The sequence below is a fragment of the Neoarius graeffei genome, chromosome 14, assembly GCF_027579695.1.
Source record: "Neoarius graeffei isolate fNeoGra1 chromosome 14, fNeoGra1.pri, whole genome shotgun sequence".
NCBI classification, from domain to species: domain Eukaryota; kingdom Metazoa; phylum Chordata; class Actinopteri; order Siluriformes; family Ariidae; genus Neoarius; species Neoarius graeffei.
Window position 1 is genome coordinate 31728676 of NC_083582.1, and position 16788 is coordinate 31745463.

At 41.9% G+C, this 16788-nt stretch overlaps 1 protein-coding gene across 1 annotated transcript; it reads right to left on the reverse strand.

Moving 5' to 3' along the window:
* Nucleotides 1–249: 249 nt before the first annotated feature.
* On the reverse strand, nt 250–13542 carry LOC132897582 (uncharacterized). Its single transcript, XM_060938833.1, has 6 exons — nt 13473–13542; nt 1064–1194; nt 913–987; nt 663–809; nt 483–560; nt 250–363 (listed from the first exon to the last, which is right to left on the reverse strand). Exons 1-6 carry the CDS (start codon nt 13540–13542, stop codon nt 250–252), a joined length of 615 nt encoding a protein of 204 aa, XP_060794816.1.
* Between the last annotated feature and the right edge of the window lie 3246 nt (nt 13543–16788).

The following is a 16788-nucleotide window of genomic DNA, read 5'->3' on the forward strand; positions in this document are numbered from 1 at the left end:
ATGTGGCCTGAAACAGAAATGCATTGCTCATTTTTATGACTGTGATTTGAACAGAGCAACACTGAATGATGAATAGAAATTGAAACCTTTGACTGTATTTTGATGAAAAGCAACTAACAAATGAAGGAAAATACAATTCAAGCAAAAGCTGTAGGTTTAGAGTCTTTCACAACAGCCAACAGCTTTTCTTTGGTAGTTCTGGGATTTGAACTCACAATCTTCTGGTCTCCACTGTAAGACCGCAACTGATTATTGATTTTGGTTTGCAGCTCGATTCACAGAGACAGCAGGGAAAAACTCCAACAGCCCGAAGAGTTGAAGCAGCTCTTCTCTGATCCACTCCCAAGCCTCGTTCTTCTCCTGCTGTAAAGTTAAATCCCAATATTTAAGCATGTCAGCGACATCAAGACACCTTTACATTGAACATCTTTCTGCCTCTGTCACAGTGTGTGTGAATGAGGGAAGTTGAGATAATTGCTGACCTTGTCGTTCTCAGTGAGATCTCTTAGTCGTTTTAAGTACAAGGGCAATCTTTTGTTCTTTTTCATTTTGTGCTTGAGCTGCGTTAAAAGAAACAAACACATCCGGAGATATAGAAAGAGTACATTACACTTGGATCACTCTTGGATCACAGAGAAAGCATTGAGAAAAGGAGCACTCACACATGAGCGTAGTCCGTTGGCCTGCAGATCCAGCATATGTAAGAAAGTGTCCAGCTTGTCCTTGTTCCAGGAGACAGAGTCCGAGTCTTCCAATAAACGAGAGACCTCGTCCAGAGTCTGAACGATGAACCAGATCTGTTTCTCTGGCTGAGGAAGAAGGATGGAGATGAAGATGAAGGAAGAGTACACACAGGATTACAGGATCAGAACAACGATTTCTATATGTGAACACCATCATTAATATATTAGCCTGAGAATAGCTTTGGTTAAAGAACCAGCGATGCCAGTTATCCGGGATGGAGGAGTTGACGCTGATTTCCTCTCCTTGTTGGAACAAAGACAAGAGGATCCCAATGGTACATTTTCACATTTTGTTACACTGATAGATAGATAGACCTCACCATTTCTCTAAGCAGTGCTAAACATGTCCCATGGTGCTGGTTGAATTTAAGATCGATCCATCGGCAGCTGAAGCCAGAGCTCACACTGCACAGAGTCCAAATGACACAAAGGTGCACCAAACCTACAGACACTGTATTCCCAGTATATACACTCTACTTTCCTGTACAGCACACTGTTCCTCCTAATAAGAGTGTGAAGTGCTCTACGCTTTACTATCACCATCTTGTGCACTGTTAATACTCAGGATTTATAGGCAACAAGTGAGATGCACAATGCAATGAAAGTTATACGAGTCAAAATTTCACTTTCTGATCTAAAAAAAAGCCAAAACCAAATACCATTGTAATTCTGCAACACCACATACCACTAGGGTGTGTGTATGTGTGTTGTATATAATTGTCTCATCTTATCTCATCTCATTATCTCTAGCCACTTTATCCTGTTCTACAGGGTCGCAGGCAAGCTGGAGCCTATCCCAGCTGACTATGGGCGAAAGGCGGGGTACACCCTGGACAAGTCGCCAGGTCATCACAAGGCTGACACATAGACGCAGACAACCATTCACACTCACATTCACACCTACGGTCAATTTAGAGTCGCCAGTTAAAGGTCCCATGGTATGAAATTTTCACTTTCTGAGGTTTTTTAACGTTAAAATGAGTTCCTCTGACCTTCTTAAGTCACCCCAGTGGCTAGAAATGTCATAATGTGTAAACCAAACTATGCCCAACATTTGAGAATGGCGCGTCAAAACAGCGCGTTGATAAACTCTTCCCTTTACTACGTCAGCAAGGGAGATGATCCCCATGCCCCCCCTCTGGATTCCCACCCACTGTATGAATTGCCCGCCCAGTTGTAGTGAGGAGACCATAGAGGACACAACAACATGGCATCACCTAAGCGAGCGAAACATGGAAATTGCGCTGTACATGGATGTGACAACACAGAAAGGAGTCTGTTTTTACTGCCAACGGGAGAGCCCCTGAAGACGCAGTGGCTTAATTTTATTTACTCCAATAATACGCCGTCAAGTCTACCTAAGACGGTGTATGTTTGTCGGAAGCATTTTCCTGAGGAATGTTTCCACAACTTGGGACAGTACAGGGCAGGTTTTGCACATCAATTGTCACTGAAGCCTGGGTCCGTACCAAGCATCCCTGCCGCATCAGCCACAAACAGCGAACAAGTAAGTGTATAACTGTTAAGTCGTTTTGCCGTGTTTTAAAATCGGTGCCACGTTAACCTTGCAATGGCTACATTAGCTGTGCAGCTAACCGCTTCCTGCAGTTAGCCAGGTACTCTGCGCTACAAAACCAAAAAGCATGCAGCATGCTCTGTTATAATAGCCAATCAAAACAGTTTTTACAAAGACACCCACATTCTTTTTTTAAGTCACTCGTTCATTTTATTTGTTTGTTTGTTCAGTAAAAACCCAAACATTTGTTGAATTTATTTTATTTCCTCGCGTCGCACCTTAATGACATCAGCGCACGGTATTTTTCCCTTCGCAGTTTGTTCCTTCTCTCTGGCCATAGTAAGACACCCACATCCGCTTGTTCTGACCCACTGGAGGTAGCGTCACAGTGCTGTTAGCCAATCAGAGGTAACACGTTTACATGTCATGAATATTAATGATAAGACCCGCCCCCACCCTCTACCCTTCCCCGCCTCCTGCTTCTCATTAGCAAAACGACACACTGGGAAAAGGGCTGAAATGGGGCTTTCTCCCAGGAGGCTATATCTACGTGCCGAGGGTTCATTTCGAGAAAGGCTGCGGATATAACATCTGGAAACCTCCACGAGCCCGTTTAAAGCATCAACAAACCACCATGCCATGGGTCCTTTAACCTAACCTGCATGTCTTTGGACTGTGGGGGAAACCAGAGCACCCGGAGGAAACCCACGCGGACAACATGCAAACTCCACACAGAAAGGCCCTCGCCGGCCACGGGGCTCGAACTCAGACCTTCTTGCTGTGAGGCAACAGCACTAACCACTACAACACCTGTATATGTTTATATTTATCTTCTCAGATTATCCTCTTTATTCATGAACTTAATTGTCTTAAATATTATTAATTTTTTTTAATCTGAACTTGAGGTTATTCAGGTGACTTTCTCAACGTCACCACTGATGACGACACTATGGGCGTGGCCAGATCCCGGCAGCGTCAGGAAAAGCATACTACGTCACTAAAGAGCGTTCCAAAGCAGTGTGACACCTCGTTATCCGCACTACTTCTCCATACTATTTATTTGGTCTTCACGTCTTTCCCTGTGTGTGAGATTCACACCGGAGCTTGGAGGGAATTCCTACCGAAGAGTTGTGATGAAAGAGAAACAGAAAGCGCAGGACCTCAGACAGCGAGTGTGAAACACCACCGAAATGATGATGGACAACAAAGTGGTTTGCAGTTTGTTCATGAAGGTGAACGTTAAAACCGGAAACACGTGGGTAAGGTGAAGCCCGGCAACACATGTTGGAAAATATTCCATAATGAAGACACGTTTGGAGCCTGTTTGACATGTGCTCACAGATTTTAAAGCTCACTTCTAGTTTTCTGCAGTTCCCTTCAATAAAACTCCAATAAAAACAATCTCAGTACCATCCAATAATAGTTTAATTCAGTGCCAGAACAGTAAATCCGTACAGGATCAAAATAAACACAAAAGGGAAGAAGGCAGCGGAATAACAGACAATAAAAACACCAGAGAAAACAACCAGCAAATATTGAGTTTAACAATAAATATGACATGTTTCTAGAGCTTTTCTCTTCTTTAGAGTTTAACTGTAGTCCCATATTCAATCAGCTCCACTGTAAATAATTCAACATTAGATTTCAAGTCCATCCTTTTTCTTTTATGAAGATGAAAATTTCCAACAGACAGTAACACCACTGTAATGAGAAAGCAGTGTCTTTTTCCACATCAGTCTTCATAAAATAAAAAGTAACGTCACCATCCTGTACATGGATTGTTTGTCCAGTTTTGCTTCTGATGAAATGTTCGATATCAATCCAGAACACATTCACATCGATACGATTAAAGAATAACTGATTAATTTCCTTTTTCCAAGTTTACAGAAGCAACAAAAATACAATACAGAACACCTCATTTTTTTTCCCAAACAGACATTTCACAGGATATACAGTGGTGCTTGAAAGTTTGTGAACCCTTTAGAATTTTCTATATTTCTGCATAAATATGACCTAAAACATCATCAGATTTTCACATAAGTCCTAAAAGTAGATAAAGAGAACCCAGTTAAACAAATGAGACAAAAATATTGTACTTGGTCATTTATTTATTGAGGAAAATGATCCAATATTACATATATGTGAGTGGCAAAAGTATGTGAACCTTTGCTTTCAGTATCTGGTGTGACCCCCTTGTGCAGCAATAACTGCAATTAAACATTTCCGGTAACTGTTGATCAGTCCTGCACACGGGCTTGGAGGAATTTTAGCCCATTCCTCCATAGAGAACAGCTTCAACTCTGGGATGTTGGTGGGTTTCCTCACATGAACTACTCGCTTCAGGTCCTTCCACAGCATTTTGATTGGATTAAGGTCAGGACTGTGACTTGGCCATTCCAAAACATTAACTTTATTCTTCTTTAACCATTCTTTGGTAGAACGACTTGTGTGCTTAGGGTCGTTGTCTTGCTGCATGACCCACCTTCTCTTGAGATTCAGTTCATGGACAGATGTCCTGACATTTTCTGTGAGAATTCGCTGGTGTAATTCAGAATTCATTGTTCCATCAATGATGGCAAGCCATCCTGGCCCAGATGCAGCAAAACAAGCCCAAACCATGATACTACCACCACCATGTTTCACAGATGGGATAAGGTTCTTATGTTGGAATGCAGTGTTTTCCTTTCTCCAAACATAACGCTTCTCATTTAAACCAAAAAGTTCTATTTTGGTCTCATCTGTCCACAAAACATTTTTCCAATAGTCTTCTGGTTTGTCCACGTGATCTTTAGCAAACTGCAGATGAGTAGCAATGTTCTTTTTGGAGAGCAGTGGCTTTCTCCTTGCAACCCTGCCATGCACACCATTGTTGTTCAGTGTTCTCCTGATGGTGGACTCATGACTCTCACATTAGCCAATGTGAGAGAGGCCTTCAGTTGCTTAGAAGTTACCCTGGGGTCCTTTGTGACCTCGCCGACTATTACACGCCTTGCTCTTGGAGTGATCTTTGTTGGTCGACCACTCCTGGGGAAGGTAACAATGGTCTTGAATTTCCTCCATTTGTATACAATCTGTCTGACTGTGGATTGGTGGAGTCTAAACTCTTTAGAGATGGTTTTGTAATCTTTTCCAGCCTGATGAGCATCAACAATGCTTTTTCTGAGATCCTCAGAAATCTCCTTTGTTCATGTCATGATACACTTCCACAAACGTGTTGTGAAGATCAGACTTTGATAGATCCCTGTTCTTGAAATAAAACAGGTTGTCCACTCACACCTGATTGTCATCCCATTGATTGGAAACACCTGACTCTAATTTTACCTTCAAATTAACTGCTAATCCTAGAGGTTCACATACTTTTGCCACTCACAGATATGTAATATTGGATCAGTTTCCTCAACAAATAAATGACCAAGTATAATATTTTTGTCTCATTTGTTTAACTGGGTTCTCTTTATCTAGTTTTAGGACTTGTGTGAAAATCTGATGATGTTTTTGGTCATATTTATGCAGAAATATAGAAAATTATAAAAGGTTCACAAAATTTCAAGCACCACTGTATTTGGAATTTTGAAATAAACTTCGTCCTCTGTTTTAATAATATATTTGTCACAAAGTTGTCTCTATTATTATTATTATTATTATTATTATTATTATTATTACAGAATCTTATGATTAAAAATATTTACATGAGCCACGTTACATTACCCAAAGTTTTCCTGTTTGTATCTGCTTGTGCATTTTTCAATTGTGATGTTTACTTCCCATGAGCATATTTCATTTTTCAGAAGTTCATGTTGTGGTTAAACCCAGCATTTATGCAGTTTCTGAGGAGCTGTAAAGTTTTCCCAGCAAAACCCAGCACTCTTTGGGTGGGACTGGTAAACCAAATTTAACAAGAAATGCTGTGTATTACCCTGTTCCCCCTCACAGTGAAAACCATACACTTTCTGTTATTATGCTGTAATGATGTACTGTGGGAACGAGAGCAAAACAGCAAAGTAACATTATGGAAATATTTAATTTCAGCTGCAGTGGGAAACAGAGCTGTCAGATTTGTGTGTTGTGAGCAGTCATGACATTGTTGGCAGTGATGTAAATGATAACATATTTATGTTGCGACAACACGACCCATACTGCCTCAGTGTAAAGCATCATCAGATATAGAGAGAGCGCCATATGCACTGGGAAACATTCCAAGATTTAATGTAGACGACTCGTCTACATTAATGTCTAAGACAAGTGAACTGTATATAAAGTTTGTTTTTTGTGTACATAGAGTCCTGTGATAAAGTTTAATTTGTAAACTACACACAATATGATAAACAGTAGCTAATAATAAATACAATTCATTTTTTTCGCGGTCCAAATCCTGCACTCTGATTGGCTGGCGAGCGGGTCCGTATCCTACGGTACAGACCCCAGTTACGGAACCCGGTTACGGACCTCTGGCGACTCGCTCGTTCACAACAACAACAAACATAGTAGCATTTTTTGTCAACATTTATCTTTTTTTATAAGATGTATTTATAAGATTATCAAATAGTTTTAAAGTTGAAGGGGTCACTGGTTGTATGCATTTATGTTTATATAGATAAATACACATAAACATGACACAGCAATATTTCCAGTGATTAAAATATAAGGTTTCTGTGCATGCTAACTTATATAGGCATAAATGAATGAAGGAATGAATGAATGGTTGTTGTTATTGTTTCACCTCATAAAAAGCTTTTATTTAGGGCCAGTTTTTAATACTGTGTTTCTGTGAGAGATAGATGGAGATAAGAGCATACATGTCAAGTTATACGGTTTCCCCGTATTTTGTACGGGAAATGCAATTTTTTAGCTAATACGTCGTACACTGATTTTCATACGGGAAAATTATGTTTTGTATCAGAGATTTTTTCTGTTACTCCGAGAAAATTTTCTTAGCATCCACCATTTATTTTTTCAAACATGCATGCCCAATGAAACGGAACTATTTTCGATTTGTGTGGTTTTATAGTTGCACATAGTTTTCTCGGTCATTTAAGTACATCGGCTCGGACTGCCCAGACTTCTGTGACGGCTGCAAAAGTTATGTTCTGCCAATTTCTCATAGAACACAACATCCCCCTGACTGTGGCAGACCATTTTTCACAGCTGGCAAAAAAAAATGTTTCCCGATTCAAAGACTGCACAGGTAAGCATTTGTGCGTCTCATCTCTCATCTCATTATCTTTAGCCGCTTTATCCTTCTACAGGGTCGCAGGCAAGCTGGAGCCTATCCCAGCTGACTACGGGCGAAAGGCGGGGTACACCCTGGACAAGTCGCCGACACATAGACACAGACAACCATTCACACTCACATTCACACCTACGGTCAATTTAGAGTCACCAGTTAACCTAACCTGCATGTCTTTGGACTGTGGGGGAAACCGGAGCACCCGGAGGAAACCCACGCGGACACGGGGAGAACATGCAAACTCCACACAGAAAGGCCCTCGCCGGCCCCGGGGCTCGAACCCAGGACCTTCTTGCTGTGAGGCAACAGCGCTAACCACTACACCACCGTGCCGCCCCCGCATTTGTGTGTGGTTTTTTAAAAAGTTTTTACTGTTTGCATGTAGGAAAGCTTCCTCCATTATCATGATAATTTAGGGAGGCGATACTGGGAGTCACCGTTTATACAACGGCAACTGTAGTTACCCGGCGATTTCGGGTTTCGCTTCCCTAAACATTTTAATTGCTGATAGATGTTATATGTAGACACAGATGACCAACACCCGTTACTACCATCAGTTGTCAGTAAACTGGAAAAGTATTGAATGAAGAGTAATGGTGGTAACGACTGTTGGTAACCTGTCTCTAAAATGTGTAGTAGGGGATGGAAGCAATTTAACACCATCTACATGTTTGCCGTGCTCTGATTTTCTTTTACTGACCAGAAAAATAATAGATGTATATTGGGGAAAGGTCTTCGATGTAAAAACTGCTCTGGGTGTTGCCAGGTTTCCAATGCTGAAGCAACTTTTTACTGCTTTGCTGTGCCTCCCACATAGCAATGCAGATAGTGAGAGGGCTTTTTCATTGGTTAGGAAAATTCATACTGAGGACAGAAAAAAATATGGCTGCAGACACATTAACTGCACATCTGCAAATTAAAATGAACTGTGATGAGGAGCTACGGCCCTGTCCACACGGCAACGGATTCAGGTGAATCTGATAAAATTTTTTATAGTTTCAGCCTGGCGTCCACACGGCACCGCGTTTTGAGTGCCCCAAAACGAAATCTTTTGAGATCGGGTTCCAGAGTGAAAAAATCTGGCAACGGAGCCGTTGCGAAGTCGTCTGGATGAGTAGAACGGATTTGTTTACGATGACGTCACAACCACATGACTAGAACAAGCAGCACTCTCGCGTGCATCATTCGTAACAACAGAAATTGAAATTGTTTACACATTAACCTGACTGACCTGCCAGACAGACAATTTACACCTGCTTTGATGAACAGAAAGTACAGCCTTCCACACAAAGCAACAGTTACCTGACTATAATGGAGGCAGAGGGGAAAAGGGTCAGAAGACCCTTCAACAGACTGTTTTGTATGAACCACTGCATTGCATTCACTTTTGTATACAGCTTTTCTTTTAAATAAACAAGTAACTGAACCATCTCTTGAATTTCTTTTTTTTATTGGATAAGACTGCTTTTCAAAATGTTCACACACAATATAAAAAGTTATATAAATTATATAAAAATGCTTTTCAAAATGTTCACACACAATAAGAAAATTAAGTTATATAAAACTATGCACACTAATAAAACTAATTTGTACACACAGAAGGCACGATTTCCTCGCGTAGTCGCAGCCATCTTCTTGTTGTTGTGTGTTTGTTCCTGTGAGTGCTTCACGTCGGGTAGAAGAAGGGGTTTATGCGTGTAACAGACATTGCGTTGTGTTGTTCACCAGTCTTTTTATTCTGAAGAAATGAGACACAAATACACTGCTGAGGACGGGCTGCAAATATCCAGTGGCATTGGCGCTTACATTTCCAAAACGACCTGAAAGAGGCCAGCGCCTCGTTCCCATAACTACCTGCGCTCTTAAAGGGCCAGCGCAGAATTTCCCCACCACTACACACAATGGCAAGTGGAAAAAAATAAACCCGTTACATGCACATGCGTCCTACTTCTTCTTCTATTGTTCTGGTGTCTCAGATGGGACCGTCTTACAGCGCACGTAGAGGTGTGGCATGTGTATTGCATCGTTTTCAGCAAGCATTGCGTTGCCATATGGACCTGATATTTTACTGATCCGTTGCCTATGTGGACGCGATATTTTTTTTACCTGCTAAAAAAAATCTCTTTGCCATTGTTGTGTGGATGTAGCCTACAACTGCTACCCAAGCAGTGATATTATAGCTAGTGCCAAATCTGCAACATCTTTGTACAACAAAGAACACTCCAAAAGGAATAAGATTTCAATTCTTGTTATAAATTACTGGGAAGATTTTCAATTTAGGCGGCACGGTGGTGTAGTGGTTAGCGCTGTCGCCTCACAGCAAGAAGGTCCTGGGTTCGAGCCCCGGGGCCGGCGAGGGCCTTTCTGTGCGGAGTTTGCATGTTCTCCCCGTGTCCGCGTGGGTTTCCTCCGGGTGCTCCGGTTTCCCCCACAGTCCAAAGACATGCAGGTTAGGTTAACTGGTGACTCTAAATTGACCGTAGGTGTGAATGTGAGTGTGAATGGTTGTCTGTGTCTATGTGTCAGCCCTGTGATGACCTGGCGACTTGTCCAGGGTGTACCCCGCCTTTCGCCCATAGTCAGCTGGGATAGGCTCCAGCTTGCCTGCGACCCTGTAGAAGGATAAAGCGGCTAGAGATAATGTGATGTGTGTGATTTTCAATTTAACTTCATAATTTATTAATATTTTCACTTATCCTTGTTTACATAATATACTTGATGTGGTTCAGTCATCTTTAGTTGGATCTAACACTGCTTTTGGTGTCAACACTTTTTTCTCAAATGGAACTTTTACTAACCTTCCTTTACTGTTTGACATGATTTTATATAATTTATTACATGTAACCTACTATTTTAATTAACATACCCACTTAGTACTGCTGTTATATTTCAAGTAATTTTTGTTGGTGGAATGTAATATTGTAGGTGATGTCAACACTTGTCAAATAGAACTTTGTGTAATTTTTATGAACTATTTAATATTAATACATTTTATCTGCAAAATTTACATCAATAATTCTGGTATTATTGATACAATGTATATTAAATAATTAAGTTTATAGTTCAATCATTCTCTTTAGTAGATAATTGTTCACTTGACTGTACATATAGTCCTTTTAAATTCAGTTGTTTTCTCTGGGATCTAAAATTTATTTTTATTCAGTACATGCTTATTTGATCCCTTTAACTTGATACAGTGTGATAAATATGCCTATTACAATAGGAGTGTATAACGTGGAATAAAACAATCGGTGCTTTGGATTATATATTGGAATTTTTTTCTCATGTATAAGGGCTCATGGGTGTATGTAAGGGAAAAGTACAGATTTTGTAAGGGCATGGGGAACTAAAGGTTGACGTGTAGCTATGTAAGAGCTTGTAGCTCTGTATTGCAGAGCTGTTTGTGTGGACAGTAAATTTGTATGCACATATTTATGAGACTCTCTTGATACAGTAGGACATATCCAGACCTGAAGGTTTAGTCTTTTAGTAGGAATTAAATGATATGTACAGAGGTAAGTTAGGCTACCTGTTGTTCAGGGACAGATGTGAAATATATAAATACCTCATTAAAATAAAATGGGCCAACAATCAAATATCCTCTTTTGAGGCAACAATATAATCAGTTAAAATATATTATGATGCTTCAGTCAGGTGGAAGTGCAATTAAAAAGAGAGCTCATGTAACACTGAGTAAATTCCCAGTTTATTTTACTTTCCTAATTTCCTTAAATCCTGTGTGTAAGTTTATATTTCACTAGTTTTTGAAATCTGTTTTACTCAACAGCGATAACAGACCTGAACAAACCCTGGGAGATAAGAAGGAAAATGTGACAACCTTCTGTTACTGACAGCGAGCTTCACCTTACCCACGTGTTTCCGGTTTTAACGTTCACCTTATTGAACAAACTGCAAACCACTTTGTTGTCCATCATCATTTCGGTGGTGTTTCACACTCGCTGTCTGAGGTCCTGTGCTTTCTGTTTCTCTTTCATCACAACTCTTCGGTAGGAATTCCCTCCAAGCTCCGGTGTGAATCTCACACACAGGGAAAGACATGAAGACCAAATACTACTCTACTAAATAGTATGGAGAAGCAGGCGTGGTTTTAAGGGGTGGCAAAAGGTGGCAGTTGCCACTGTAAAAATATGTCTTGCCACCACAGTTGCCCCCTATTTTAAAAAGAATTATTTATTAAAACACATTTTTGAAATTCAATTATCTCTCTACAGAGATACTAAGCCCTCATCTCATCTCTACCTACCGTTATTTACGTTATTTCACACCCCACCCCACCATTTTGAAATGGTTTCACCCAGAGAGAGACGTTCTTCTGAATGCTCAACTTCTGATGAGGCAACGTGCTGGAGCAAAGAGCTTTCACCTGATAGAACACAGTCTTGTCCTCATCTCATCTCCTTATCTGTAGCCGCTTTATCCTGTTCTACAGGGTCGCAGGCAAGCTGGAGCCTATCCCAGCTGACTACAGGTGAAAGGCAGGGTACACCCTGGACAAGTCGCCAGGTCATCACAGGGCTGACACATAGACACAGACAACCATTCACACTCACATTCACACCTACGGTCAATTTAGAGTCACCAGTTAACCTAACCTGCATGTCTTTGGACTGTGGGGGAAACCGGAGCACCCTGGAGGAAACCCACGCGGACACGGGGAGAACATGCAAACTCCGCACAGAAAGGCCCTTGCCGGTCACAGGGCTCGAACCCAGATCTTCTTGCTGTGAGGCGACAGTGCTAACCACTACACCACCGTGCCGCCCGCAGTCTTGTCCTTTCTATGTTAAATGTATTTTGGTACTCAAATATTCTTTTAGCCCAGCTATCTTTATTATCAATATGTTTTATATTGGTTGGTCAGCAACTAGACTAGCACGCTAGTCTTGCTCCGCTAGCATAGAAGCTTTCGTTAGCTATCTGTCCCATGATCTGTCCTGACCTTAGTTTGCAGAGATTACACTAGCAGTAGCTCGCTAATCAATGTGTAACTAACATTTTGTCAAGGCTGGCATTATGCCCTACCTATACTGTTAATGAGGTAATGTATTTATCATTCAGTTAAAATGTGCTAGTGGGATCCATTTTACTTTTGTGCCAGGGAACCTTAACACTAGCACCCCTGTGCTACTTAGTGAGATTAGCTAGCCAGTGGTGGTATGGTAGTTTAATGTGTTGACATTTGACAAAGACAGATTACCCTTTTAAAACTTTTATATGTAGCTATATCTGGAAACTTGCATACAATAGCTACATGACATGGTTTTAACATCAGAGATGTTAATTTTTTCTAAAACGTTAGTTTTTTGTTGGATGCAGTAGGCTATACAGTCATTGGTTGGATGTATGGAGTGCTGTCTCGCTAGGTTCCGGTAGTAGCTATACCTGTAAGTTATGTTTTACTTTCTGTGTATGCTAGGCAATGAAATGAAAGCTAATAGTTTTGTAAAGTGATAGGCTTTAGAAAGTAAACAACTTGTGTGTTGTGTGTTTGCATTACTAGCAGGTCAGCCTAGCTCGCATTTTCGCCTGTGTGCTATTCAGTTTAGTGATATACTTAATTTGTTTCTTTTAGTTTTACAGAAATCGAGGATGAACACATCTGTATAAGTTTGAAATCTTCAGTAAAGATCCACAATCTAAACCATTCACTATCTGTCTATTTTTTGATACATCGCTAGGGCAGAATAGTTCCATTCAATGCTTGGGAATATACTTTCAGAAAAGATGGTTTAGATGGTTGAATCCGTTTTCCTTGATGGTACAATAGCTCAATACATATTTGACAAGATGACTTGATTGTGAGTCTTTCTTGAGCGTAAGTAAAAATGATTTCTACGATTTGCATAAACTGCTGCATCGACAACCTATGCCCCCCTCCTGGAACCTATGCCCCTCCTTTGCCACCCTAAGGAAAAATCTCTGGAGCCGCCACTGTGGAGAAGTAGTGCGGATAACGAGGTGTCACACTGCTTTGGAACGCTCTTTAGTGATGTAGTATGCTTTTCCTGATGCTGCCAGGCTCTGGCCACGCCCATAGTGTCGTCATCAGTGGTGACGTTGAGAAAGTCACCTGAATAACCTCAAGTTTAGATTAAAAAAATATTAATAATATTTAAGACAGTTAAGTACATGAATAAAGACGATAATCTGAGAAGATAAATATAACCATATACACAACTATATACAATAATAAATACACACACACACCCTAGTGGTATGTGGTGTTGCAGAATTACAATGGTATTTGATTTTGGATTTTTTTAGGATCAGAAAGTGAAATTTCAACTTGTATAACTTTCATTACATTGTGCATCTCACTTGTTGCCTATAAATCCTGAGTGTTAACAGTGCACAAGATGGTGATGGTAAAGTGTAGAGCACTTCACACTCTTCAAACTTCCTGACTGACAGGAAGCAGCAGGTGAGGATGGGGAGCATCATATCCAGCACTCGGACTGTCAGCACTGGCGCCCCCCAAGGGTGTGTGCTCTCCCCACTGCTCTTCTTCCTTTATACCAACGACTGCACCTCAAGAGACCCGTCTGTTAAACTCCTGAAATTTGCAGACGATACAATGGTCATCGGCTTCATCCGGGACGGTGGTGAGTCTGCATACAGACGGGAGGTTGAACGGCTGGTCTGGTGGTGCAGTCAGAACAATCTGGAGCTGAACACACTCAAAACTGTGGAGATGACAGTGGACTTTAGGAGGAACCCCCCCCACTCTGCTGCCCATCACCATCACCAACAACATTGTGACTGTCATTGAAAGCTTCAGGTTTCTGGGTTCCACAATCTCTCAGGACTTAAAGTGGGAGACAAACACAGTCACTATCATTAAAAAGGTCCAGCAGAGGTTGTACTTTCTGCGCCAGCTCAGGAAGCTCAACCTGCCTAAGGAGCTGCTGACACAATTCTACTCTGCCATCATTCAGTCTGTTCTTTGCTCTTCCATCACTGTTTGGTTTGGATCGGTCACCAAACAGGAGAAGAACAGACTGCAATGGACAATAAGGACTGCAGAGAAAATTATTGGTGTCAACCTGCCCTCCATCCAATACTTATACTTGTCCAGAGTCAGGAAACGGGCAGGTAACGTCTCTGCGGACCCATCACACCCTGGTCACAATCTGTTTAATCTTCTCCCCTCAGGGAGGCGATATAGATCACTGTATGCTAAAACAACCAGACACAAGAATAGTTTCTTCCCTCAGGCTGTCTCTGTGATGAACAGCTAAAATCCACATTCATATATCAGTAATATCACTTGCAAAATATCTGCACACTTATACTGTCATTCTGTGCTCACTGTGACTTATATATATGTGTATATATATGTGTGTGTATATATATATATATATATATATATAACTAACAGCTGGATAGTACAGTGGTAATGCTCACTGACTACGACGCGGGAGATCGGGGTACGAATCCCGGTCGGGGCAAAACATCATCCAGTAAGGGTCCTTAGGCAAGACCCCTCATGATATATCAGTCTACCTCAGGAATGAGTGAAGACATAACTGATAGAGTCATACTGGCTCAGATGTTGCCTGGGTCAACAAGGTCTGTGTCAGTTGCTAGGGACAAACTGATGAGAAATGGGCTACTGGAACAAGACATTGATGGATGAGGACAGAAAATATGGATTTGCTGGAATGCTACTATACAAGCAATCCCAGAGAGGGGGGATACATGCAGCGAATGCGAAACCCACAATCACACACAGTGTTCCAACATCTGTAATCGAAATCTACTATCACAACTACAGATTAATGAAATACAACAATGAGGTCAACAACAGGTCAGTGGGGAGATATCATCATCATCCCCACAACCAGATTGGGTACCAGGCAAGACAAGAGCTGCTGACCTGAGAAGGAAGATCGTGATGAATACTGACCCAGACGAATACTGAAGCTGAGTTGCCAAGTACCTTCAGAAGATCTACTAGTAGATGTGAATGCTGCTCTGAAGACAATCTCCACAAGAACCATCACTGAGACTAACAAGCTGATACACAGTACAGCAACAGTAATCATGGAGATGCTTGGACACAAGGTGGGCTCGGGACATAACAAACAGTATCCACGGAAGTATCCATGGAAGAGATGATTAGAGGCCAAGATAAAGGCAGCACGGAGAGAAGTTAGCCAGCTAGCTGAACTACAGAAAGGGAACATGGTGAATAAAGGGGCACCCAGGAAGTACAACTCACTCTCCATACCAGAGGCACTCGAAACTGCCAAACAGCGACTAACAGCTCTGGCCACCCAGTTGAAGAGATACACCAAGGAGGGAGAGGCCAGGAGAATAAACAAGCTGTTCTCCACTGAACCAGCCAAGGTGTACTCTCAGTGGCAGGGGAACAACAACCGGTCAGACCCACCAAGAGCTGAGGTGGAAAAATACTGGAAAGACATATGGGAAAGAAAGGCATCACACAACACCGATGCCCAATGGTTAGTGGACCTAAGAGCTGACCACAGCAACCTCCCAGAACAAGAACCAGTAACCATCTCAATGGCAGACGTCCAAGAAAGAGTGTCAAAGATGAAGAGCTGGACAGCACCAGGCCCCGATATGATCCATACGTACTGGCTGAAGAAGCTAACTGTACTCCATGAATGCCTAGCAGCACAGATGAACCAGCTGCTGAGGGATAAGACCCACCCAGAATGGCTAACCCAAGGCAGGACAGGCCTAATCATGAAGGACCCCCAGAAGGGACCCATCCCATCCAACTACCGGCCAATTACCTGGAACTGTATAAGATCAACAGGAACCTAAGGACCTTCATCCAGAACTCAATGGAAATGTGGAAGACAACCCTAGAGGCCAACTCAAAACCCATTGTCCAAGTCAACATCAAGTGCGGCATATACCAAGGAGATGCGCTATCACCACTGCTGTTCTGCATAGGCCTGAACCCCCTCAGTCAGATCATCACGAAGAGCGGCTACGGGTACCGATTCCGTAGTGGGGCAACAATCAGCCACCTGCTCTACATGGATGACATCAAGCTGTATGCCAGGAACGAGCGAGAAATAGACTCACTGATCCACACCACCCGGATCTACAGCGATGACATAGGGATGTCATTCGGATTGGACAAGTGTGGCCGGATGGTCTCAAAGAGAGGCAAGATGATCCGGACTGAGGGGATTGGCCTACCAGAGGGCAACATAGGTGATATCCAAGACAGCTACAAGTACCTTGGCATCCCACAGGCTAATGGAAACCATGAAGAGGCCACAAGGAAGTCAACCACAGCCAAA